The sequence below is a fragment of the Triticum aestivum genome, chromosome 6D, assembly GCF_018294505.1.
Source record: "Triticum aestivum cultivar Chinese Spring chromosome 6D, IWGSC CS RefSeq v2.1, whole genome shotgun sequence".
NCBI classification, from domain to species: Eukaryota; Viridiplantae; Streptophyta; class Magnoliopsida; order Poales; family Poaceae; genus Triticum; species Triticum aestivum.
The window spans coordinates 56,598,068-56,622,407 of record NC_057811.1 but is presented as its reverse complement, the minus strand read 5'-3'; the positions used below and the strand labels follow the sequence as shown (position 1 = coordinate 56,622,407).

At 43.9% G+C, this 24,340-nt stretch overlaps 1 protein-coding gene across 2 annotated transcripts; it reads right to left on the bottom strand.

The window, feature by feature from the left end:
* Window positions 1-11,324: 11,324 nt before the first annotated feature.
* On the bottom strand, window positions 11,325-16,695 carry LOC123141063 (uncharacterized). Of its 2 annotated transcripts, none has more exons than XM_044560300.1 (10): window positions 16,453-16,695; window positions 14,940-15,414; window positions 14,087-14,237; window positions 13,284-13,391; window positions 13,111-13,193; window positions 12,943-13,016; window positions 12,762-12,831; window positions 12,401-12,546; window positions 12,254-12,326; window positions 11,325-11,835 (listed from the first exon to the last, which is right to left on the bottom strand). In XM_044560300.1, the coding sequence occupies exons 1-10, from the start codon at window positions 16,615-16,617 to the stop codon at window positions 11,702-11,704; spliced, it is 1,479 nt and encodes a 492-aa protein (XP_044416235.1). In that variant the 5' UTR covers window positions 16,618-16,695; the 3' UTR covers window positions 11,325-11,701. The 2 variants fall into 2 exon arrangements, with proteins under 2 accessions (XP_044416235.1, XP_044416236.1); XM_044560301.1 differs by lacking the exon at window positions 16,453-16,695 and adding an exon at window positions 15,674-15,859 and having other exon boundaries at window positions 11,328-11,835.
* Window positions 16,696-24,340: the final 7,645 nt, after the last annotated feature.

Sequence of the window (24,340 nt, the reverse complement as noted above, 5' to 3'; positions counted from 1 at the left end):
TCTTGCGTGTGCGTAGGAAGTTTGTTTGAAATTACTACGTTCCCCAACAGAATCAACTTGCATAGGAAGGTAAAACAAGCATCACTTCAAGACTTTCAACATAAGAGAGGAAACTTGATATTATTGAGATACGTAGAAGCATATGTTCCTCCCTCATAATAATTTTCAGTAGCATCATGAATGAATTCAACAATATAGCTATCACACAAAGCATTCTTCTCATGATGCACAAGCATATAAATTTTACTACTCTCCACATAAGCAAAATTCTTCTCATTCAGAATAGTGGGAGCAAACTCAACAAAATAACTATCATGTGAGGCATAATCCAATTGAAAATTAAAATCACGATGACAAGTTTCATGGTTATCATTATTCTTTATAGCATACATGTCATCACAATAATCATCATAGATAGCAACTTTGTTCTCATAATCAATTGGAACCTCTTCTGAAATAGTGGATTCATCACTAAATAAAGTAATGACCTCTCCAAATCCACTTTCATAAATATAATCATCATAAATAGGAGGCATGCTATCATCATAATAAATTTGGTCATCAAAACCTGGGGGACAAAAAATATCATCTTCACCAAACATAGCATCCCCAAGCTTGTGGCTTTGCATATCATTAGCATCATGGATATTCAAATAATTCATACTAACAACATTGCAATAATGCTCATAATTCAAAGATTTAGTGCCAAACATTTTAATGCATTCTTCTTCTAACACTTTGGCACAATGATTGGAATCCTTATTTTCACGAAAGACATGATAAAGATGAAGCATATGAGGTAACCTCAATTCCATTTTTTTTGTAATTTTCTTTTACAGACTAAACTAGTGGTAAAACAAGAAACTAAAAGATTCGATTGCAAGATCTAAAGATATACCTTCAAGCACTAACCTCCCACGCAGCGGCGCCAGAAAAGAGCTTAGTTGACGGGGTGTTAGTGCCGCTTACCTAGCTCCCTGGCAACGGCGCCAGAAAAGAGCTTGATGCCTACTATGCAACCTTCTTCTTGTAGACGTTGTTGGGCCTCCAAGTGCAGAGTTTTGTAGGACAGTAGCAAATTTCCCTCAAGTGGATGACCTAAGGTTTATCAATCCGTGGGAGGCATAGGATGAAGATGGTCTCTCTCAAGCAACCCTGCAACCAAATAACAGAGACTCTCTTGTGTCCCAGCACACCTAATATAATGGTAAATTGTATAGGTGCACTGGTTCGGCGAAGAGATGGTGAAACAAGTGTAATATGGATGGTAGATATATGTTTTTGTAATCTGAAAATATAAAAACAGCAAGGTAGCAATTGGTAAAAGTGAGCGAAAACCTTATTGCAATCCTTCGAAACAAGGTCTAGGGTTCATACTTTCACTAGTGCAAGTTCTCTCAACTATGATAACATAATTAGATCATATAACAATCCCTCAACATGCAATAAAGAGTCACTCCAAAGACACTAATAGCGGAGAACAAACGAAGAGATTATTGTAGGGTATGAAACCACCTCAAAGTTATTCTTTCTGATCGATCTATTGGGCTATTCCTATAAGTGTCACAAACAGCCCTAGAGTTCATACTAAAATATCTCCTTAAGATACACATCAACCAACACCCTAATGTCACCTAAATACTCCAATGTCACCACAAGTATCCGCGGGTTTGATTATACGATATACATCACACAATCTCAGATTCATCTATTCAAACCAACACAACGAACTTCAAAGAGTGCCCCAAAGTTTCTACCAGAGAGTCAAGACGAAAACGTGTGCCAACCCCTATGCATAAGTTCATGAGGTCACAGAACCCGCAAGTTGATCACCAAAACATACATGAAGCGGATCACGTGAATACCCCATTATCACCACATATAAGCACATGCAAGACATACATCAAGTGTTCTCAAATCCTTAAAGACTCAATCCGATAAGATAATTTCAAAGGGAAAACTCAATCCATTACAAGAAGGTAGAGGGGGAGAAACATCATAAGATCCAACTATAATAGCAAAGCTCGCGGTACATCAAGATCGTGCCAAATCAAGAACACGAGAGAGAGAGAGAGAGAGAGAGAGAGAGAGAGAGAGGGAGAGAGAGAGATCAAACACATAGCTACTGGTACATACCCTCAGCCCTGAGGGTGAACTACTCCCTCATTGTCATGGAGACCGCCGGGATGATGAAGATGGCCACCGGTGATGATTTCCCCCTCCGGTAGGGTGTCGGAACAGGGTCCCGATTGGTTTTTGGTGGCTACAGAGGCTTGAGGCGGCGGAACTCCCGATCTAGGTTCTGTTCTGGAGGTTTGGGGATATATAAGATGTGTTCGCGTCGAGTACAAGTCAGGGGAGTCCACGAGGGGCCCGCAAGGTCGGAGGGCGCGCCCTCCACCCTTGTGGAGGCCTTGTGGCTCTTCTGGCCCAACTCTTTTGCTTCGGGGGCTTCTTTTGGTCCAAAAATCATCGTCGTAACGTTTCAGGTCAATTGGACTCCGTTTGATATTCCTTTCCTGCAAAGCTCAAAAACAAGGAAAAAAATATAAACTGGCACTGGGCTCTAGGTTAATAGGTTAGTCCCAAAAATCATATAAAATAACATATAAATGCATATAAAACATCCAAGATAGATAATATAATAGCATGGAACAATAAAAAATTACAGATACGTTGGAGACGTATCAATAAGTAGGAGTCTTTTGCCAAAAAAAAGGCAAAGGAGCCATATACAAACATATGTGCTAATTTTTCATTTCTTGTTCACATCACAATGCCATGTCTACTTTATGGCATGATTTGTGGCATGGGAGTCACGTGGAATTTATATGATCAACAAGCTTGAGAACTTGTATGAGTTCTACTTGACATAGCCCGGCCCCGGTGCATTGCATATTTACCATATAAAAGGCGTTGTACTTGAGATAGCTCCGAGCCTTCAATGTTGTTAATGGCTTGGTTGACCTTTTCTTGACCGTAGCATATACCCTAAATGTATATTTTTCACTTTTTTGTGTGGTGATGTAAGGGAATGCCTAGTAGGACCAGTTAGCTACTGATTTTACTGAAACACAACTCAAGCCGTGTGTGCTAGACAACCTCCTTTATGAGAAAAGAGCTAAGGAAATTCTGCAGTTGATCGAGTCTTCAATGCACTTTTCTTTACTAGAGATATCATTACCATATTTGAATCCCGAGTTTTTGCTCAGATCTCCCCGCGAAAAAGAAAAAATAACTTGTTTTAGGCTCAGAGGCTTCTAGACTTTAGCATGACCATGCCTGACTAAGTTACATGAATGCATGAAATGTTATGGTGAGGATCCTACATTCTATCGAGCGGCTCAACTGTTCCCAACTACTATGTGGTACCATTAGATTTAGTAATTATTGCATTGATGGTGATATCACCATATATGTACCAAGATTGAGAGAGTTTTGAATCCAAATCGCATAACCATATATGACTGATATCTCAACAGGCCGGGTAGCATTACTCCTTCCAGCTATGTAGGGGTGGAGCACATCAGTACACAATATACCACGCATAAATGTTGCTTTATACAAATGTTTGTTGTATATGCTATATTTACATTTAATGGATGCGACTTGGGAGGCAACGGGAACACAAGTTTTCCAAAGTCACATGATCATAGTTGCAAGATGCGAAATCGCGACAGGGATACAAGAGATATTGCATATGTGTGATTTTCTTTGTGTTGCACATCTAGATCAGTTGTGACAAACAAGGGGTGACATTAATTGGTTACTGCTCATGGGTCACACGACTACCACCAGTCATAGGTGGATGGAGCACCAACATTTGGGCCATGCATAGCCGATGTGAGATACACTATAGGCTAGATGGAGGCCTATGAGTGGCTTTGCACCAAACACTGAAGATTTGGGTGAGCATATGTAGCAATCCAGTAGTGGTGATACTTTATTTCAATTAGTGTATGTTATGGGTTGAATATTTTGATGATTAATGTATGTCTTGTATCATATATTTTAAAAAACTAGATGATTCTCCACGCATTGCTGCGGAATTGGATATACAACTTCTAAATATTGTGTAGAAAACTGAACTATGTGAGAAATTTATGCATATGCAAAAATAATCTTAACATGAAAATTTGTGCATGTCACAATCAAATGCAATCTGTGTTTTTTAAATGGAGGCGTAAGTTTTGCATCATTCATTAATTAAGCAAAAGAGAGTTACCCGGTTAATTCACAAAAAACCGCATGAAAACCTTCACAAACTTGCTCAGCCATGTGAACTCCCAAATAGTGGAGCCACGGGACAACAAAGGCAGACTGACAAACACAACCGATACAAAACCACTTCGACCCCCAATACTTTGATCAAAACATCACTAGGGAATCCCCATTGGCTCACTACAACTTAAGAAGAGTACACCGACAAAGACAAAACAGACGCATCTGAGCACACATTTGCTGCCTAGAAAGGTGTATCATGGAATCACCCGTGCTTCCCCATTATCATCACCCTTTTTGCCTTTGCACTTGCTAGATTTGTTCTTGCAGATACAAGATTGAGACTGAGCACCATCCTTCTTGCATTTGTCCTTCCGATGCATTCTACTTCAAGTGGCATCCTATCATTTTTTCGGATTTGACATCCAAGTTAGATAAGTATTCAACAAGCTTGATGGTGAACATGTTCGAGGTTAGACAGCAGCACAAGCACAACAACATCATCACGCATATGAACATCATCACTCACATGAACCAACAACCATTCTAATTATAGCAACACCCTAACCAACAATGTGATCATAGCAAGAACACCCTAACTAGCATTGTGATTCTATCAAGAACACCCTAACTACCATTGTGATTCTACCAAGAACACCCTAAATACCGATCTACATTACCGTGATAGCAAGAACAATCTAGTGAGTGTAGGGCAGTAGCATGAACACCCTAGGCACACATATCATGGCTTTGAATCGATACCAATCAAGTGCGATCGAATCCAATCGATTCAAAACAAAGCAAAAACCCTAACTAATAATGGGAGCATAGGGAACAAATAGCTTACAGGAGCCGGAGCGGTTGCCTATGGAGGGAACGCTGGCCACAGACCAAACGTTGGCGGGAACAGGGGTCTGGCCCACGCAAATGACCCAAAAATTATAGGGCCCTAGCCATTGCGTCAGTGCTCCTCGTGACGCAAGCGATGGAGGAAAGGGCACGGTTGTTGATGCTCTCTACGCTCCTCGGAGCAAGGGGAGAAAACCCTCGCACAGGGGTAAAAGAAACTTGACCGGGCATGGCTATCGTAGTCGCATTTCTTCCCCGCGCCGCCACAACAGACGAGCTTCCCTTTGCAGCCACACCGATTGGCACAAACATTGTCGGTGGGTTAATTAATGTCTGCTGACTGCGGCCTAGTGTAGATGGGGGAGGGGTCCCGGATAGCCAACATGAGGTCAATCCATTGTCGGGCCTGGCCGGTCACCCACCGGTGTTGCATGGGATTGATGTGGTGATGATGGGAGTGAGACGGCGCGGTTGAGGGTCCTCCATTGGAGAGCACGAAGGGGCGGTGAGAGAGAGGAAGTGTGGTGTGAATGGTAGTGGACGGTGACAAGAGAGAGTGGGAGGACTTATGAGACGTCTCTCGTGCTTCCCAACATGTGCAAGTGAGAGCCACACGTGGCTCAAACGAGACTGCCTTGCGAAAAATGGCAAAATCGATCGTTCTCCCACAGTCTGGCCCGAGACTGCTTTAAGTTTTCTGCGGGTCGAGAAACACATGCAGCCCAGCCTACCAAACGTCAATTTTTTGCAGCATGCCGGCCTGGTTGGGTTGCATGCAGCCTACCGAGTATGCCCTATAAGACCGAGACAAGCGAGAGAAAAGTGTATATGTTCTACTCTAACATAACGCGAGCCAGGGGGATTGCATGTTGATCCAGATCTGCAGTTTTACCCGACATAGCTCCGACCTCCGAGCCTTTGATGCTCTTTTAAATGGCTTTGGTCAGCCTTGACAACAACAAATACTATTGTTCATCTTTCACCTTTTTGTATTGATGTAAGAGAATACCTAGTAGGACCGGGACGGCTACATACTAATCTGACCAAGACAGCTCGAATTGAGGTGAACGAGATTATTTCCTACTCCTTCCATTCCGAAATACTTGAAGTTTTAGGTTTTTCATGGTCCAACATAATTAAGTTTAAGCAAATCTATTGAAGAATATACCAACATCTACAACACCAAATTAGTTCAATTAGATTCACCCTAAAATATATTTTCATACTATATATATTTGATATTGTAGATATTAATTTATTTTTCTATATACACCGACAAACTAAAAGAAGTTTATCCTTGCCTGGAACGGAAGAAGAGGCATTTCAATTCTCAGCATCATTAGTTGACACATCTTGACTTAGAACTATGTTAGAGTTTTACGGTTCAAGTCTTCAGCTCACTTTTCTTTCAATAGAGATATCTGTAACACATTTGATTCCCCGAGTTTCTGCTCAGGCCTGTCACTAAAAGAAAAAAAGGAAGAAGCTTGCTTTAGGCCTAAATTTATAGGCTTCTGGACTTTAGAATGACCATGCCTCGTTTACATTTGAATGACTAAGGTATATGCAGGCAACGTTAGTAGAGGTGGAGCACACTAGTAGTACACGATACTCCAAGGTATATGCACGCTACATTCATTCTATCGTGCAGCTCAATTGGTTCCAACTACTATGCGATATATATATATGGCTAGTTGGAGAGAGAGCTTGGAATACAAATCGGAAGCCATATATCATCGATGCCCCTCTACTAATTTCTCATAGCCATCAATCGGGTCAAGCAGTGTCACTGCCTACGACCATGCAGAGGTGGATCACACTAGTACTACACGATACTCCAAGTATGAATGCCTGGTTCGTATACCTGTTCAATGTATGTATATGAACTCCTTCCATGTTCATGGATGCGGCTTGGGAGGCAGCGGTAATCTAAGATGCGCGAAAATCCAAGATCATGCTTGCAAATAGCAAAGATTGGGCGGCCGTAGAAAGCGAGCTCGCATACGCTCGATTTCCTTCGTGTTGCTTATCTTGAGCATCATGTTGATTGGTCCTTGAGAAATACGTATACGACCACAAGAAAGCAGTGGCAGCCAAGGTCCTGGCAGAGGAAGGCAGGGCGCTCGCAGCACAACAGACGTTAACTGCCGGGCGTAAATCTGTCTACACTCCGAAGTCCGAACCCAAAACCTGGAACACCGTTTATTTAGCTGATTAATTTGTTGTTAGGATGAACTGGAAGGTTAACTGAACGTTTGGAAGGGCAGGTAATCCACGCGGTGAGCCGTATCATGTACTAATTGAGTCAGCACATTAGTTTTTTGGATTGAAAAGAAAGCTTTGTAAAACTGAAACAGAATTCTCCAACAGAGAATGAATTCAAGCATAGCTTGCCAGCGAAGTAGGCTAAGTTGCGAATAGGAGGAATAGCGAAGTAGGACTACCTGCTATTTCCTCGCAGACAGATGCGGACGTTGCTTTGCACGCTAGTCTTGCTCTCGCTACTAGCTAGTTGCACGCCTAGCATCACCGCAAAAAAAAAAAAGGAGGTTGCACGCCTAGCTTTGCATACTGACTGCCTGCTGAACATGGAGGCACAAGCTGAACATATGCCTGAAACATTGAACTTTCGGATATATCAACAACTCAAGCAGGCTGCGCCGGCCGAGCAGCTTAGAGCATCTTCAACATACGCGCTAAATAAAGCGCGGGCTCAAATACAGCGCTCCAGCAGAAATTGTAAAATAAAGCACACACAAAAACAAAGCTATAAATTTAGCACGCGCGGGCTGCGGGGCTGTAATTTTGGGGCGTCGGCTTGTGCACGCGGGATGCTGCATGTGGGGCCGCTGAGTTGGGCGCCGGGGTTTTGTGCGTCTAGTAAACCTTCCGCGCGCAAATCTATTGAAGATGCTCTTAGGCAGGCCAAGTCCCACAAGTGCGTTTCATTTTTGCAGCTCATCCGCAAGGCTGTTTGCGTCATTAGAGCGACGCTGGCGTAACAGGCCGTGGACATCCGTGTCCGCCTGCATCCTGAAACTAGGCAAGGAAATTTCTTACATCTTGATACTCAGCTCACCATCTTGAGCGATTTTGAATAGTCGTTTCAAAAGTAATCTGTCACCTTGAAACCAGATATTTTTTTCAAAATAAAATAAAATGAAAATCAGTGTTTTTTTTATTTAGGGTCCTCAATTGTGGTCTTTTTTTTTTGCAGTTTGCTCACTTTAGAGCATCTCTAGCAGACCCCGTATAACGCCGACCCGCAAAATGCGTATGCAGTTCACGAAAAAATGGCTTTGCGGGTCGGCGCGGGCGGCGGCAGAGTCAGACCCCGCAAAACGGACCCGTAAAAAATGATATTCGCGGAATATGCTCTTTTACTGGTCGACTTTGCAGGGTCTGCTTGGGCGCCCCCCCCCCCCCCTCCCCCCGCCGGGCTGCAAATCCGAAATTTGCATTTTAATTTCACACATGAAAATACATTTCTTTGCTTTTTTATTTTCTTCAACGGCATTGGATACATAGTAATTCACCTAATCTTTCCGGCCGCCGCGTCGAACAGCCGCCGATCAGCAACTTTTTAGCCCGCCCACACAGGAGGAAGTGGTGGAGGGCAAGCTCGGGCGTGTGGCGGCCCTCCGGCATGATCTCGCCGGCTATTTTGGTCGGGCGGCAGGGTGTGGGGAAAAGCGCGTGGCGAGGGAAGAGGGGCGGCGGTGGGTGGGGAAAAGCGCGGGCTAAAATGTCCCCCCCCCCCACCACCACCACCACCACCAACCGCTCCCGCTATATACAGGGCCCTGACGGGCCGAGGGGGGAATCCACGTTTTCGCGGGTTGGGATAGGAATTATGCCGCGCCCCACAAAAGTTTTTACGGGCCGGGCGCGTTTGCGGGGTCTGGTCGAGCAGTATATTCCGCACGGACCCGTATTTTGACGATTATTTTGCGGGTCGTGGCGTTATACAGGGTCTGCTAGAAATGCTCTTAGATGGATTATAGTGCCCCTAATGGTTTTGCTCAAACATACTCTACCATTCACTCTCCTTTTGCAGTTATATAAGGTATTGCCAGTATATTCGAATGCAAGCAAGTAATCCTATTATTTTACTTTGTCATAACATTAGCACTGATAACTAAATAAAAGATAATAGCTAAAATATGTGTCTCGAGTAAACACGTTCGCACTTTGGTGGGAACAAAAAACTGATCTTACTCAGCGCCAGCAATTTAAGAGCAGGTAATGGCATACTAATCTTCTATATTTTCCTTTGTTATATACTCAACTTCATCAATCACTATTTTCCTCTACGACGAAATTTTGTTAATATAAAAATGCCATTTGACACTTCAGTTTTGCAATTCTTGGGCAGCTGTGAAATAATTATCTATAAATTGATGGTAAGAGCGATTCGATGCTATCATTTAGATTCATATAAATAGAAAGGTAAGAAGACCATCATCGAATGACTGAATATTGATTGGTAAATAACTATTTGTAAGTAAACCAGTATATAGTCACCCCCCTAGACATTTTCTCTGACACAATTTTTGTGTCCATGTTGTTTTGCATCAGCTTATATTTTGATCAAACGCTAATTAGCTTAGATGTTTATTTAGACCTTTATTTCAAGTTCATATCTACGGGCTATATTTTATATGTTCCCATCACTGAAACTTGTACAATGAAAAATGATTTGCTACCTTTTAATATATTATTTTGGATTTTGCATATATATAAACTTTTATTCACTATAGCCTAATAAGAGATGCATTTTCTATCATCATCATCATCATCATCATTATTATGGGACATTTACATTTATGCCCCTAATTTACGCCCACTCTCAGATCTACCCCTAAAAAATCATGTGCTCAAATTTGCCCAAATTTGAGCACATGCTTTTTTACGGGTAAATTTGAGTAGGTGGTTCGAGTTAGGGGCTGAAATGCAAATGACCCTATTATTATTATTATTATTATTATTATTATTATTATTATTATTATTATTATTATTATTTTGAAACAATCTGAGAAATAATCTTTGATTAAAGATCAAACATACAGATTCCTGATTTTAGCTTAAATCGACAATATATTCAGCTTGTGCCGTAACCGTCCATGAGATCGAAAATATGCTAATCTATGTTGCTTGGCAAAACAGGCTAATAAAAAATCATCAATGCGGACGGTCACGGATGGGATGATTTTTAGGGACGTGTATAGGATGCTGAACATATCCTCTTGTGATGCTTTCTTGCAAAATTCATGTGGGTTGGGTTAGATCATGGCTCCCTCAAAAAATTTAATTTCCTCTCAAGTTAGGTTTGGTTTTAATTGCTTCTCAAGCTTGGTCCCTTTGGAGTTTGGACCAGTACAAACAAATTCAGTGTAGAAGCTACCTTTCAAAATCACCTTGCTCATTGTCTATTTATAAGGATCGCCTTCTATGACTCCATGATCACCCTGAAGGCCTGAACCACGCATCCGTCGATGATCTTTGATCTCCTTCGACTGTTTAGTCTTTTGTTTTTGTTAGCCCGTCGACTTTGAGTCTCGATTCTGGCTGGCTCAAACTTCTTTGGTTTTAGCAGGCCACAAAAGCTCAACCCAAAGAAGTTTGAGCTAGAGCAACCTTGGATGGGGGGCGTGCCTTTAGAGAGTTTGAGCTTGGCATTGAACTCCTCGACACCTTGAATATCTACCCTCATGATGACTGTTGTGATGACTGATGTGTACTTTGCAATGATCACAAAACAATACCTCCTCATCTTGATCTCTCACTATGATGGTGGCCATAGCCTTGATAAGTTGCTCCTGGCAGCTACTCATATATACTCCCTTCGTTTCAAAATAAGTGTCTCAAGCTTAGTACAACTATGTACAAAAGTTAGTACAAAGTTGAGACACTTATTTTGAGATAGAAGGAGTACTATCCAACACTTTTTTACCAACATTATGATGGTGGCAGTTATCTTGATCTCTCAGCTATACCAAGTATGTGCTTGAATGCCTCAAACACCATCTTCAGTTGCAGCTGCTTTGTAACAGAACTCTCCATTTCATCTCTCATTATGCCAAGTCTGTGCTTTCACCAAAAAATCTCGTATACTAGAATACTGGTACCAGATGGATAACACTAGTACTGATAGGAAGCAAGCAATCTGATAGCAAGTACTACTAATCTGAGAATAGATCAAAGGATAGCAGATTTAGCTGTACAAATAGAACAAATAACTCTGTCCAGGCAGCAGCAGAAATCCCCTATTGCAGCCCTCATGGATGTTCAAGGAAGTCCCACGACGACAACAGACAAGCTCGCTAGGGGGCAGTAGGCAGGGGATTCAGAGATAGCGACGAACTCATGTCTGCACGTCAGCGAGCAATGTACCCAACGCAACAAAATACAAGCTCATAGAGCAGTTCCACTCAAGCAAAGTTTGAAAACAAAGTTTCCAAACAAAAGGGAAACATAACAAAAATAATGATAATTCGTTGAGCACATGGCAGACACGCATGTGCGCAACGCAACAAAATACAAACTCATAGAGCAGAACGCATTTCCAGGCTTCACCTCCTGGCCGTCCCCAACTAGAACCTTGCCATCAGGTATCCCGCTCTCCTGTTTCCTACGCCTTGCAAAGCTCCTGTATCATATTGGCAGCTGCAGAGCACCTCGCCTCGAGTGGGGTCTTGCGAGGACCTCCATAGATGGTCATCTTAGCATCAGGGCATCTAAGACGTACACTGGCGGTGTACGTCCCTGAAAAGATAGGAAACCGGCTAGTGAACAAGTGCTCGAAACAGTGCATGAGAGCTATGAAGGGAGAAGATGATAGTAAATTAAACAGCAGTTGCTGGCCATTGCTAGCTGGAGACATTTTCTGTTCTTGACAAATAACCATGGACACTATGTGGTAAACAAACAAGTGGTTTATTGACTAGATACGTTGAAAATTCTTTTGTCCTAAGCATGGTTAGCATAGTACACTATGTATGTTATCATCTCAATGCATGAAACAGACCATTATCTGTAGGAATTGAATTCAGTAAACGATAATCAGAAGGTAAGAGGCATTGTGAAATTCTAAATTCTTATGCTCTTATGCCTATATGGTCTAGCGACCCAATGCTGGTATATGCAGAAACTTAAAGTGATAAAGGTAAGTATTTATATATACCATCTGTTATTGAAGGTAATACTGTGTATCTTGGAGATATACAGTAGCAATCACGGCAGATCTCATCAAGCTCCTGCAATGACAAGTGTCAAAGGTACAGGTGGCATTTGAAATTCAAATGCATCAGTTCACCTTGAGGTTTCTTACCACGTATTTCCTGAATTCAAGGCTCGCCCTCAGTGTCTTCTTGTTTAGGCGACCGCCATCTCCAGAGCAAGATGAAGCCGCAACTTCCATCTTTGGGAAACCATTCTTATACTTGTCTGACAACACTTTTGCTGTCATCAGCCCTTCTGCATAAGGTTTAAAGGTGATTAGTACTAGAAATTTGGAACTGATATAGAAACAAGTTCTTGTCAAAAAATTGCTGCACTTCGGCCAGCACTCTTTAGCACAGAACATTATGTAATGCATGGCTCCCAGCAAAACATGCCCACAATGCTTGCCACTAAATCTACAGCATGATTATCAATTTAGCAATGTTTAGATGTGAAAAAGGGTGGAATACCATTCCAGATTCTCTGAATGTCCATATCACATTCAGCACTTTGGCCTTGAAGTATGCGTTCCTTGAAAACCTGAAACAAGACAGAAGATGCGATGAATTCACCTCACTTCTAAACTAGAGGCAAAATTATACGAAACAAGCATATATTTTTCTGAAATGAAAGAGAAGGCATGTAACACACAATATCATCCCGTATTTTCTGAATTAGCCGCAGTGATTCATCCACCAGATCACTCACGTTTTCGGAGAAAGCGCCTTCAAGGAAATTTGGACACACATAGGTCAAGAAGTTGGAGGATCAATAGACAATAATAAGAAAAACAAGCTATCTTGGGTAGGTTATCCCCACCTGACTTTTCCAACACTTCCATATTCTGCCATGGCAAAGCACTGTTCATCATTGTAGGGACAACTAGTGTTTCTGGCCATTTCCTGAAACATGTCAAGTGTTTATCTTGACTGTCATACCCAACAAGTTCCATTGTCCTTTAACACATAAAAGCTGAGAACAATAATATTTACCTGTGCAGGAGTTCAGACAAAATATCTTTATATGGAAGAATGTGATAGTACTCAACAAGAGAAGTTATTTTCAGGAATTGATGATTTGCAAAGACCGGACCAGTCATACTGTCAAAGAGGAAAAACTGAAAAATGTCAGTATTATTGAGAAATAGGCAAATAGCTAAATCTAACAATGATAGGGATGACTGAAAAAAGTGACTCTGGAAAATTCATTGAAAAATTAACCCAAATCTGAAACTTTAACTGAATCCAACCCTTTTCCAGTGCCAGCCACCAAGTTGAACTTGGCTAGGTTAGTGCCATTCGCCTCGGCATTGAGAAAAACTTGGCACTGACTATAAATCATCATCTTCTCCGTGAAGACACTAAGTTTTTTCTCAACGCCATGATGCATGGCGCTGACCTAATCAAGTTATGCGCCGGAACAGATGGCACTGAGCAAAAGGGTCAAATTTTGTTAAACTTTCGGACTATGGTTATTCTAGCTGAACTATTAACATGGGGCCAATTTTATCAATTCTCACACAATCATTTATGTAATCATCATGATCAAAGAAACATCACATACACATGGAATGCAGTAACATCAGAGGGGGAAAAGGGTGAGAGCTTTACCGAGGCAACTTATAAGGGCATGTTATCCAACAAAGGTCTTATATTAAGAAAACAGCAAATTCTAAAGAGCATCGCTCTACATTAAGATGTACCATACACTGGTCTTGTTTAATAAACTTAGTGGTTAATCAAAAGGGATGCAACCTAAAATCATAGAAGTATCTAGTACTAGGTAAAAAGCAAACCTGGTAATCAAGTCCTCTAGAGAAATTTCCACAAGGTTGCCTTTCATTGCTTGCTCATACTCCACAAGGAACAACTTGGTAGCTGTCCTTTCTTTACTCAGTGAGTATGCCCAAAAAGTTTCGAGAACACGCAAGTTTGAGGCCTTCATACCTATTAAGGCCAGACATTTACCATAATGAGCAGCAACCGATGCACAGATGGATCAAGCAGAAAATGCATGTACTATTAACAAAATCAAATTCATAAAGTACACTTTTGAACTTATATAAGCAAATAAATAGCATTCTCTAACAAACAATCAGATCATGTATAAGTGGAATTAATCGTAATAGTGTCCCAACTCCCAAGTCATTTCCAACCTGCTACTAGATGTAACCAAATCAAGGTTTAGTGACTAGCAGCACACTTGTACACAACTAAAACAGGGTGAGAGGTACATTTTTGGGTACATTTGGGACCATGCACTTGTTCTTGTTTTCTGTACAGCAAATGTTTTACTCAAACTCTCTCTTTCTTTTCCTTTTTTGGATTCGTTAGCAGTTCAAATTTATGACAATTTGCAACAGCAACTCACGTAAACACGCATGTGCAAAATTACCATAAACTCCAATTCACATTCTTCTACTGGTTTTGGTCAGTATGTTTGATGTCATAAAAATTCTAGTGGGTAACACTAATAATAACTCATCCAAGTAACAAACCGTGGAGACATGGCTGTGTAGACACAAAGACTGTATATTTATATCTCGATACGGAAATTAATAAAACTGTCGGTTTAATATGTGATGGACAAAAAAAGGAAATGGCCGATATGGATAAATAAAATTAAGGGCTGTAATTATAAAATCTGACCTGTTCTACGCTCCACTTCTGACAATGCTAGTTCCCGAGGCGTATTTGCTCCGTCCACCGCAGCATAGGTTCGTTTATTTGCCGATTTCCAAACTGCTATCATGTCGCTACTGCATGCTTCATCAAACTCTATGAATGACCAGACACCCTGGGTATGTTCAATCAGACATTTTTTTCTTTCCGGGTCGATAAGAAGCACAGCAACTTTCGAGATTGGCCACGCTGTCATGTCTGGAGAATCTTTGCTCGCGTCGAGTCCTTTAGCGATCTCACAGGCCTGTAATGCTGCTGTGTCACAAGTATATAACCTCTGATTGTTCCCAGGCTTGCTCTCACGCTTAAGGAGCATACTCAAGTGCGTGAGCAAATCTTCTTCAACAGGAAGTGACATAAGGAACAGTTTGGGATCGGCGAAAGAAAGCTGCGGAGATATCTTCCGGTGGTAATAATTGTACATAATGACAGCCTTGTGGATCTGCAAAACCACACATGCCGGTGTGACTAGTTAGCAGCGGTCAGATGCAGCTATATATTTCCGCGACAAGTAATTCCGGACGGAGGGAGGGAGTATGTCATTTGTATTTACAGTTTTCTTTGGAAAGAATGTCTTGGATGTAATTAAGAAGAAAAATAATTTAAAAAAATGTAGTAGTATACACGAACGCATGGATACACCGTGCCATTGTCATGAATAACAGAGGAAGAATACACTTCACGCAATTAACACTGCTAACCTGACAATAGCTGCAATCCAACAAAGCGGGCCCCCGGCCCTAATTGCCTAGTGGATTTGATCTACCCTGCGGCTCCATGCGTCGCGACGCCTCCGGCGACCCTCTGACGCGACGCACCCTCGTCACCGTGGATCGCGGGGCGGGGCGAGGAGACACCCGCCGCCGCCATCTTCACGGTGAGTATAATTTTTTTTTTTGAGGGGTACGCGCGTGGATGTTTGCTCTGCCTGGGCATCGCGCGGGCCGTCGTGCTTCTCGAATCGGCCTGACCAGTTGGGCCTCCAATCTAGGCCGACCACCGCCAAACGTTAAGCAGGCCACCTCCAGTACCTCGCATTCTCTAACTGCTTCGCCCGATGCGACGCCGAGAACCGGCGCATCTCCGGTTCTCCGCGGGAAGAAAGGAAGCCACCAGCGGCGTGTACGCTACGGACGAGGACACGCCGACACGCTACGCCCGAACCCGACGAGCATGCATGATCGCCGGAAATCGGTCAAGCTCTACCAGCGGTCGGCATTTCTGCGTACCAATATCTACCACCCCACAGCACCGAACCCACCGGACAGCCTAGCGCTCGCCGCCTTCTTCCTCTCCCGACGACGCTTTCAACCCACCAGTCCACCACCACCACCATTAAGCCAGCCTACCACCTTCTTCCTCCTCCGATCTACAACTACGACGCCTCCCATGCATCCCCGCTTCCTACCCATCAGATTTACCAGCCAACCCAACCAAAAACGAACGTTACGAACCGTCGTATAGGTGCGTGCGTGCTCACCTGCTCCGCGACGGCGAGCTGCTGCTCGTTCGTCATGTAGGGCCGCTCCAGGCCCTCCGGCAGCACCGGCTTCACGAGGTGCTCCACCAGCAGCTTCACCGCCTCCTCCGTCTGCACAACCGCTCCGCTTCCGCTGCCGGACATACCACCCTGCCTGGTCGACATGCTTCGCCTCAAATGATTCGATCTCTAGGGTTTGGGAGTGCTTTGCGGCGGCTGGCCTTGCCGGGGGCTGGGGTTTTTGTAGAGAGAGAGAGGCGGAGCAGAGCCGTGGGAACCGTGGGTGAACAGGGAGATATATAAAGAGAGCGAGCGAACGCCGGAGGGATGCAGTCGAGGCGGAAAATGGAAAGGAACGGGCGCGAGATCGACCTCCGCCGTCCGTTGCCCGGTGCGGCGGATCGCGGGAGTCCATCGAGGGTGGAACGGGGTGGATGTTCGGATGGGGCAAGCCTTGAATTTTCTTTATTTCTTTATTTTTGAGCAAAGGCAAGCCTTGAAGTGGACAACTAGTCCGTGTGCGATACTTCCTCCTTTCCGGTTTATAGGGCTTAGAGCATCTCCAGCCGTTGGTCCCCCCAGGACGCATAAAAATCGCCTTCTGGGGGCGAGCCGGCGATTCGTTCGGCGCTGGGGGCGGTTTTGCGCCCGGTCGTCGCCCCCAGTCGCCGATTTTGGCCCACTTTTGAAGCCCCATTTCGGCGAAAAAGGCCCATATGGGCGAGAATAGGCCCATATTTGGCGTGGTTCGCCGTGGCTCGGCGTTCAATTATCAACATAAATATTTTTTTATCACATATTTCATCATAGAAAATTCCTCGTCATCCGAGTCCATCGCCGAGGCAGGCAAATCGCCGAACACCTTGCGCGTGGTGGGCGTGCACCCGCCGCTAAACTGCCCCTCCGCGGCCGGAAACGGCCAGCTGGTGTCGGAGGGGCTGCCGCGGCGAAGCTCTGCTATTTTTCCGGCAGGGAATGACTATCTACCGGTGAAGGGCGGCGGGGCGGCGCCGGGATATACCTAGTGGCGGCCGAGAGCGCGGGGGGTGGGAGGCGAGTCGGGGAAGAAAATCTTGACTTTTCACCTGACGGCGTGGGCCAGCCGCGCTTTTCCCTTGCGCCGGAGCCCCCAAGCGCCCCCTAGCGCGCCGGGTTCGGCCTGTGGCCGCCGGGCGGAAAAAAGGGCCGAACCGGCGCTTTTCGTCGTCCTGGGGGCGCGACTGGGCCGTTTTTTTGGCGCCGGCGCCAAAAAGTCGCCTGGGGGGCCTGTTGGGGGTGCGGCCGGAGATGCTCTTATCTCAAAATTTTAGTTTTTCCATTTTATAAGGCTTAATTTGATTGTTCCCTAGCACATGTTCAGATTTCAAGGTGCCTTAAATCATTGCATGCAAGTATTAAGAGAAAATTGACCAATGCATGTACTTTATGCATGCACGCATTGCATTTAATGCATTGATAAACATAATTTTTTGACGAAAACAAGAGCATTAATTGGGTGCTTTTGCAAATTACAAAAAGTATTTCACCACTCACCATCTACCTTGGTTGGTGAGATTTTTGAATTGAGCCCTATAAACCGAAAAGGAGGGAGTATGTCCTTGGATAGAAGCGAACGCGCCGCATTTTTCTTGCCGTTAATCATTTTGGCCCAATCCACGATGGAGCAGCTACTTCAAGAGCGCTCCTCTAGGAGCCTCCCAACAATTTGGGGTGGACTCTTAGCCGTCGCCGCCACATGTCGCGCTCTTGGCGCTCTCTTTGATTTTTTTTTTGCACGCGTTTTCGGTTTTTAGATGTTTTTTTGGCTTTCCGATTTCTCACCGGTCTTTCTAAGATTTTTGGCCAAAAAAATCATGTGAAAGGATGCATTTTTTCTTCCGCGATAGGCATAGTTTTGCTTTCGCGAGAGGCACGGCCTTACCAGTTGAAAATGAAAAAAACGCGTTTTCTTTTTTCATGACAGACACGGTTTTGCTTCCGCGAGAGGCACGGCCGTGTCTCTCGGAAATGAAAAAAAAATTCTTTCTTTTTCTTTTCAGAAGAGGCACGGTTTTGTTTCCGCGAGAGGAACAGATTTGCTTTTGCAAGAGACATGAAAACGAAAAAAAATATGTTTTCTCTATCATTTTCTTCTTTCCACGAGAGGCACGGTTTTGCTTTCACGAGAGGCACAACCTTCCCTCTTGAAAAACAAAAAAAAGAACGCGTTTTTTTTCTTTCGTGAGGTCGTGCCTCTCGGAAAAAAACGTCTTTTCGAAAGGGAAAAAGACATGCCCCCGATTAGGTTTTTCCGTTTGGTTTTTTGTGTTAAAAAATAATCAAAATCTATTAATATGGGATCTAATTTTGAAGATCTCGACGCGAAGAATTCAATGGGGAAAACGGTTTGAGATTTGGACACAGGGTTTAAGAGATAAAACATTTTGAATAAACGGATCGACGAAAAAAATAAAAAAATCCCAAGTTGCGACAAGTGCCGAGGAAGGTACGTGTGATCCTTGCAAGGAGTACTCCTCAATTAGTGCTTTCGATTCTGGCTTGGCATTTTTACTCATTTGTTTTGGGTTGGGACTGGGAAATTTCTGGCCCAAACCGCATGGATCACGGTCAATCAACGTGGCAGAAATAAAACCTCGGCCGCATGGAATGGATCGAGCAGAGCAAATTGGCCTCCTCCTCTTCAATTGCCTACTCAGGAAGGCGAGACGGCGGCGGTTCCCTGGAGATGGAATAAAGGTCTCCCCGCCTAGCCCCTGTTCCGGCGGTGCGTCTAGCATCGTTGATGGGCGTGTGGAGGTGTGTCTCCGGCAGATCTATCTTTGGTGGATTTGCTCGGATCTCGTCGTTGTTCGTCTACGTTCGTGTGTGTTCGGTTTGGATCCTTCCGATCTACGTTATTTTTCATCGACGACGTTTGCTGTTCTGGGGTGCTGGTCCTATGGGGCCTTAGCACGACGACTTCCCGACTGTCTACTACAACAAGTTGTGCGATGGAGGGGCGATGACGGCGGCACGCCTTCGGCTCGCTTCAGTGCTTGTAGTCGTCGCTAGGTGGTCTATGGATCTGGATGTAATTTTTATATCTGGTGTTCGTTGTACTGCCATGATTGAAGATGAATAGATTGGAAGTTTTTCCGAAAAAAATGCCTACCTCTCTTGTTTGGCGGGAGCTGCTAGTCGATGCTGCAGGCGCCGATTAGGAGACCCGGCGCTCGCTACAGCGCGAGGTGGGCCGGCCCACGAAGGGGCACCGCACAAAAATGAAAGTAAAAAGCACGAAATCTTTGGCTCGGTCATTAGAAAGACTGCAGAAATAAGGAACTGGGGGTAGGTGCCAAAATTCAGAACTTGCAGAAAGAGTTGAGGAACTGGGCGAGCAAAGATTTTGGCTCGGTCATTAGAAAGACTGCAGAAATAAGGAAAAAACTAAGCAGGTTATGGAATGGCCCTCCTTCGGCTGCTACACAGGAGAAAACGAGCAAGCTTGGGCGGGAATTGGATGAGCTGCTACTGCGGGAAGAGATTATGTGGAGGCAACGATCACGAGCAACGGATATTAAACAGGGGGACAGAAATACAAGGTGGTTTCAGCAGAAAGCGACATGGAGAAAAAAGAAAAACACAATTATTAAATTAAAGGATGACAGAGGCATATGGGTTGAGGAGGACAAAGCTATACACAATATGACGATGTCTTTTTTCAAAAGCCTCTATGAGAAAGAAGCGGGCATTGACCCCATTGAAATCCTGGAGCTTGTGACTAAACGCGTTAATGCAGCTATGAATGATGGCCTAACAAAACTCTTCACAGCCGAGGAAATTAGCGATGCTCTGTTTCAGATTGGCCCCCTTAAGGCACCGGGCCCGGACGGCTTCCCGGCGCGCTTCTTCCAAAGAAATTGGGGGGAAATTAAAGATGATGTCGTGAAAGGTGTGTTAGACTTTTTTGAGAGAGGTGTTCTCCCAGAAGGCATTAACGACACCGTGATTGTCCTCATACCAAAAGGAAAAGATCCTCAATCACTAAAAGACTACAGACCAATCAGCCTCTGTAATGTCATCTACAAAGTGATTGCGAAGTGCCTCGTGAACCGCCTACGGCCTCTTCTTGATGGCATCATATCGGAGACCCAAAGTGCCTTCATCCCGGGTAGGATGATTACTGACAATGCTATCATTGCCTTTGAATGCTTCCATAAGATCCAACACAGCAGGAACGCCAGAGACACGTATTGCGCATATAAATTGGATCTGGCCAAAGCTTACGATAGGGTGGATTGGGATTTCTTGGAGGGAGTACTCAAGAAGGTGGGTTTTTGTGACCAATGGACGGGTTGGGTCATGCAGTGTGTCCGGTCTGTGCGATATTCTATGAGATGCAACGGAGTCATGTTGGACCCTTTCATCCCCTCCCGGGGTTTGCGACAGGGGGACCCTCTCAGTCCCTACCTCTTTCTCTTTGTCGCTGATGGCCTAGTGCATCTCTTGAAGAAGGAATTGGCGGTAAAAAGTTTGACCTCACTGAAGATTGCGAGAAATAGCCCGGGCATATCCAATCTTCTATTCCCAGATGACAGTTTGATTTTCTTCAAGGCGACACCGGAACAAGCTGAGACAATCAAAAGAGTTCTAAATACATTCCAGAGATGTACGGGCTAGCTGCTGAGTACGAGTAAATGCTCACTCCTCTTCAGCGAGATCTGCCCGGTTGGCACTAGAGAGGAAATAAAGGGCATTCTTGGTGTGCAAACAGACTCTGTTGAGAGTAAGTATCTGGGATTGCCAACACCCGAGGGGAGAATGAAAGATGATAACTTTCAACCAATCATGGATAGGTTTGGTAAGAGATGCAATGACTGGTCTGAGAAGTTCATGTCCTATGCCGCAAAGGAGGTCCACGTCAAATCGGTTGTTCAAGCCCTCCCTACTTTCACCATGAGTGTCTTCATGCTCTCCAAGGGTTTTTGCGAGAAATATGAAAGGATGATCAGGGACTTTTGGTGGGGTGATGAGGAGGGGCATAGGAAGGTTCATTGGATGTCTTGGGAGCGTATGATAATGCCGAAAAGAGCTGGTGGCATTGGCTTCCGTTATATGCACTTATTTAACCAGTCCCTCCTTGCAAAACAGGGCTGGAGACTGATCCAAAATCCGGATAGCCTATGCGCGAGAGTGCTCAAGTCAAAGTACTATCCAAATGGAAACCTCCTGGATACGGTGTTCGCTTCTGATGCATCGCCGGTGTGGAGGGCAATTGAGTTTGGACTAGAACTCCTCAAGAAAGGCTTGATCTGGCGTGTAGGGGATGGAAAAAGTATACAGATCCAGAGGGACCAATGGATACCGAGACGTGAGGGCCTCATGACGGCAACATTTATAAGAAGGTCCCGAATCCGCTGGGTGAGCCAACTCTTACACCAGGATAGGAAAGAGTGGAATGAGGAACTGATTAGACAAATTTTCTTCCCCTTTGATGCTGATGAGATATGTAAGATCCCCATTCCTTCCTCGGAAGTAGCGGACCAAGTGGCCTGGCACTATGAGAATAATGGAGTTTTCTCGGTGAGAAGTGCGTACAAATTGGCTGCTGCTGGGCTCCCCCAGATGGCCCAGAACCCTTCAAACTCTTCTAAGAATCCAAATGATCGTAGCATATGGGACCTAATCTGGAAAGCCAAAGTCCCCGGGAAGATCAGAATTTTTGGATGGAGGGTGGCTACGAACACGCTAGCAACAAAGGAAAACAAGTGGAAAATAACTCTGGAGATGGATGCCATTTGTAACATCTGTGGGAATGGCATTGAGGATGAGTACCATGCAGTGATCATGTGCACAAAGAGTAGGGGCCTAAGAGCAGCCATGAGAGAATCCTGGAATCTACCACCGGAACAAAAATTCAGGCACACAGGTGACGATTGGCTACAAGTGCTCTTGGACTCTGTTAACGAGGATATGCGAGCAAGAATCCTTTTGCTTATCTGGCGTAGTTGGTTTCTCCGGGAAGATTGTGTGCGCAATGAAGGTAGGGAAACAATCGGACGATCGGTTCACTTCCTAACACAGTATGAGGAGGAGCTGAGAAATGCAGAAACTTCAACTGAGTGGACAGGAGGGAAGAACACCAACGTCAGGGAGATGACCAAAACGGGTATGCCACATGCCCAGGATATGAAGTGGAGTCCTCCAGCGCATGGTACTATCAAACTCAACACCGATGCGGCTTTTTTGGCCGAAACAGGAGAGAGTTCTGCTGGTGCTGTTGCCCGTGACTCCAGGGGCGGTGTACTCTTCTCTTGCTGCAAAGAATTGCCTTTGTGCAGTAGCATGGAAGAGGCCGAGGCCAGAGCTGTTCTTGCTGGAATCAAGGAGCTGACCAAGTTTTCAAATGGACGTGTTGTCATTGAGACGGACAACCAATTCATTGTCAAGGAACTATCAATGCAGACTCCCACGCGCTGCCCCTAGTACGGAACCATGATGGATATCCGTCAGGCCATATGTTCTTTCTCGGAGTGCTCTGTTAGATACGTGGAAAGGAGCAGAAATTCCCTGGCTCACAACCTGGCAGCAATGACTAGGAGTGATGGAGATATTCAGTTGATTGCGAATGTCCCGACTAGTTTACGATCCCTTTTGATATCTGAATATCCTAGTCCTTCTGAGTAGGCCTGTCTACTTCAGATCTAAAAAAAAAATCTTTTCAGAAATAGCACAGTCGCAGCCAGTCGAACTCACGACCTACACATCATACAAGTGCCGAGTGATTGCAAGTGATTGAGTACAACGCTAAAGCATTAAAACCTATTATAGCCCCTCTTACATGATTTTCTTTAAGAAAAAACTTCACAGATTTCGAAAAAGGTTCATGAACATGCTAAAAATCTTTGCCCTGTTCAAGAAAGGTTCAATGATGTTGAAAAAAGTTCATCAATTAAAAAAAATAGTTCACAAAAAAGTCGAATGTTCATCAAAATCTTGAAAAAAAGTTCACAAAACTGAAAAAATGTTCATAAACTTCGAAAAAAGTTCATCGAATTTCAAGAAAGTTCATGGAATTAAAAAATAGTTCACTAATTTTGAAAAAAGTTCATGAAATTTGAAAAAGTTCATCGAACCTGGGAAAAGTGTTCATTGAATTGAAAGTGTTCATCGAATTATTTTAAACAATTATAGATTTTTACAAATAGTTCACTAAAAATAAGAAAGTTCACACAGAAATGAAAAGAAATCATCGATTTTGAATAAACGTTCATTGCATTTTACAAAAGTTCATCGAATTTTAAAATGTTCATCGAAATTTTAAAAAGTTATTTTAACTCAAAAACAGTTAATCAATTTTTTTAAAGTTCATCGCATTTGAAAAAAGTTTATATTGAATTTTAAAAAAAAGTGCATCAATTTTCAAAAAAATTCGTCGATTTTGGAAAATAGTTCATCGATTTGTTGAAAATTTCATTGATATATGAAAAATTAAAAGAAACAGGGAGAAACGAAAAAACAAGAAAGAAAAACAAAACAGAAATCAGAAAAAGGAAGAAAACCTGGAAAAAGAGAATATCTAGCAGTTGTTGAGCGTTAGCCAAAGTGGTTAGCACGATTCTCCATGAACGAAGCGGTTTTGATTTCGAATCCCGGCGGAGCACCCTTTTATTGTGGGGTTTTGAAATACAAATGGGCCGTCCTAGCTTACGCGGCTGTAGGCGCCGGTTAGGATTCTTTTTAGGAAAATTTGCGTGTTTGGCGGCAACCAGCAATCCTTCCAGCTGCATCGACTCCAATGTCGCAGGCCGGTCTTCATCTTCTCTTTCTCACCTTCTTCAGCAATCCTTTCTTTCCCGGCGACTCCACTGGCATTATTTTCGCACGCCAATCTCCATATTCTCCTCTC

Excerpts from the sequence above, each read along its gene's own strand:
- LOC123141063 (XM_044560300.1), bottom strand. The coding sequence starts at position 16,617 with ATGTCGACCAGGCAGGGTGGTATGTCCGGCAGCGGAAGCGGAGCGGTT. Across the intron at positions 12,832-12,942 it reads AGAAAATACGGGATGATATT|GTTTTCAAGGAACGCATACT; the intron begins GTGTGTTACATG and ends GTCTTGTTTCAG. Across the intron at positions 12,327-12,400 it reads TTGAATTCAGGAAATACGTG|GAGCTTGATGAGATCTGCCG; the intron begins GTAAGAAACCTC and ends TTGTCATTGCAG.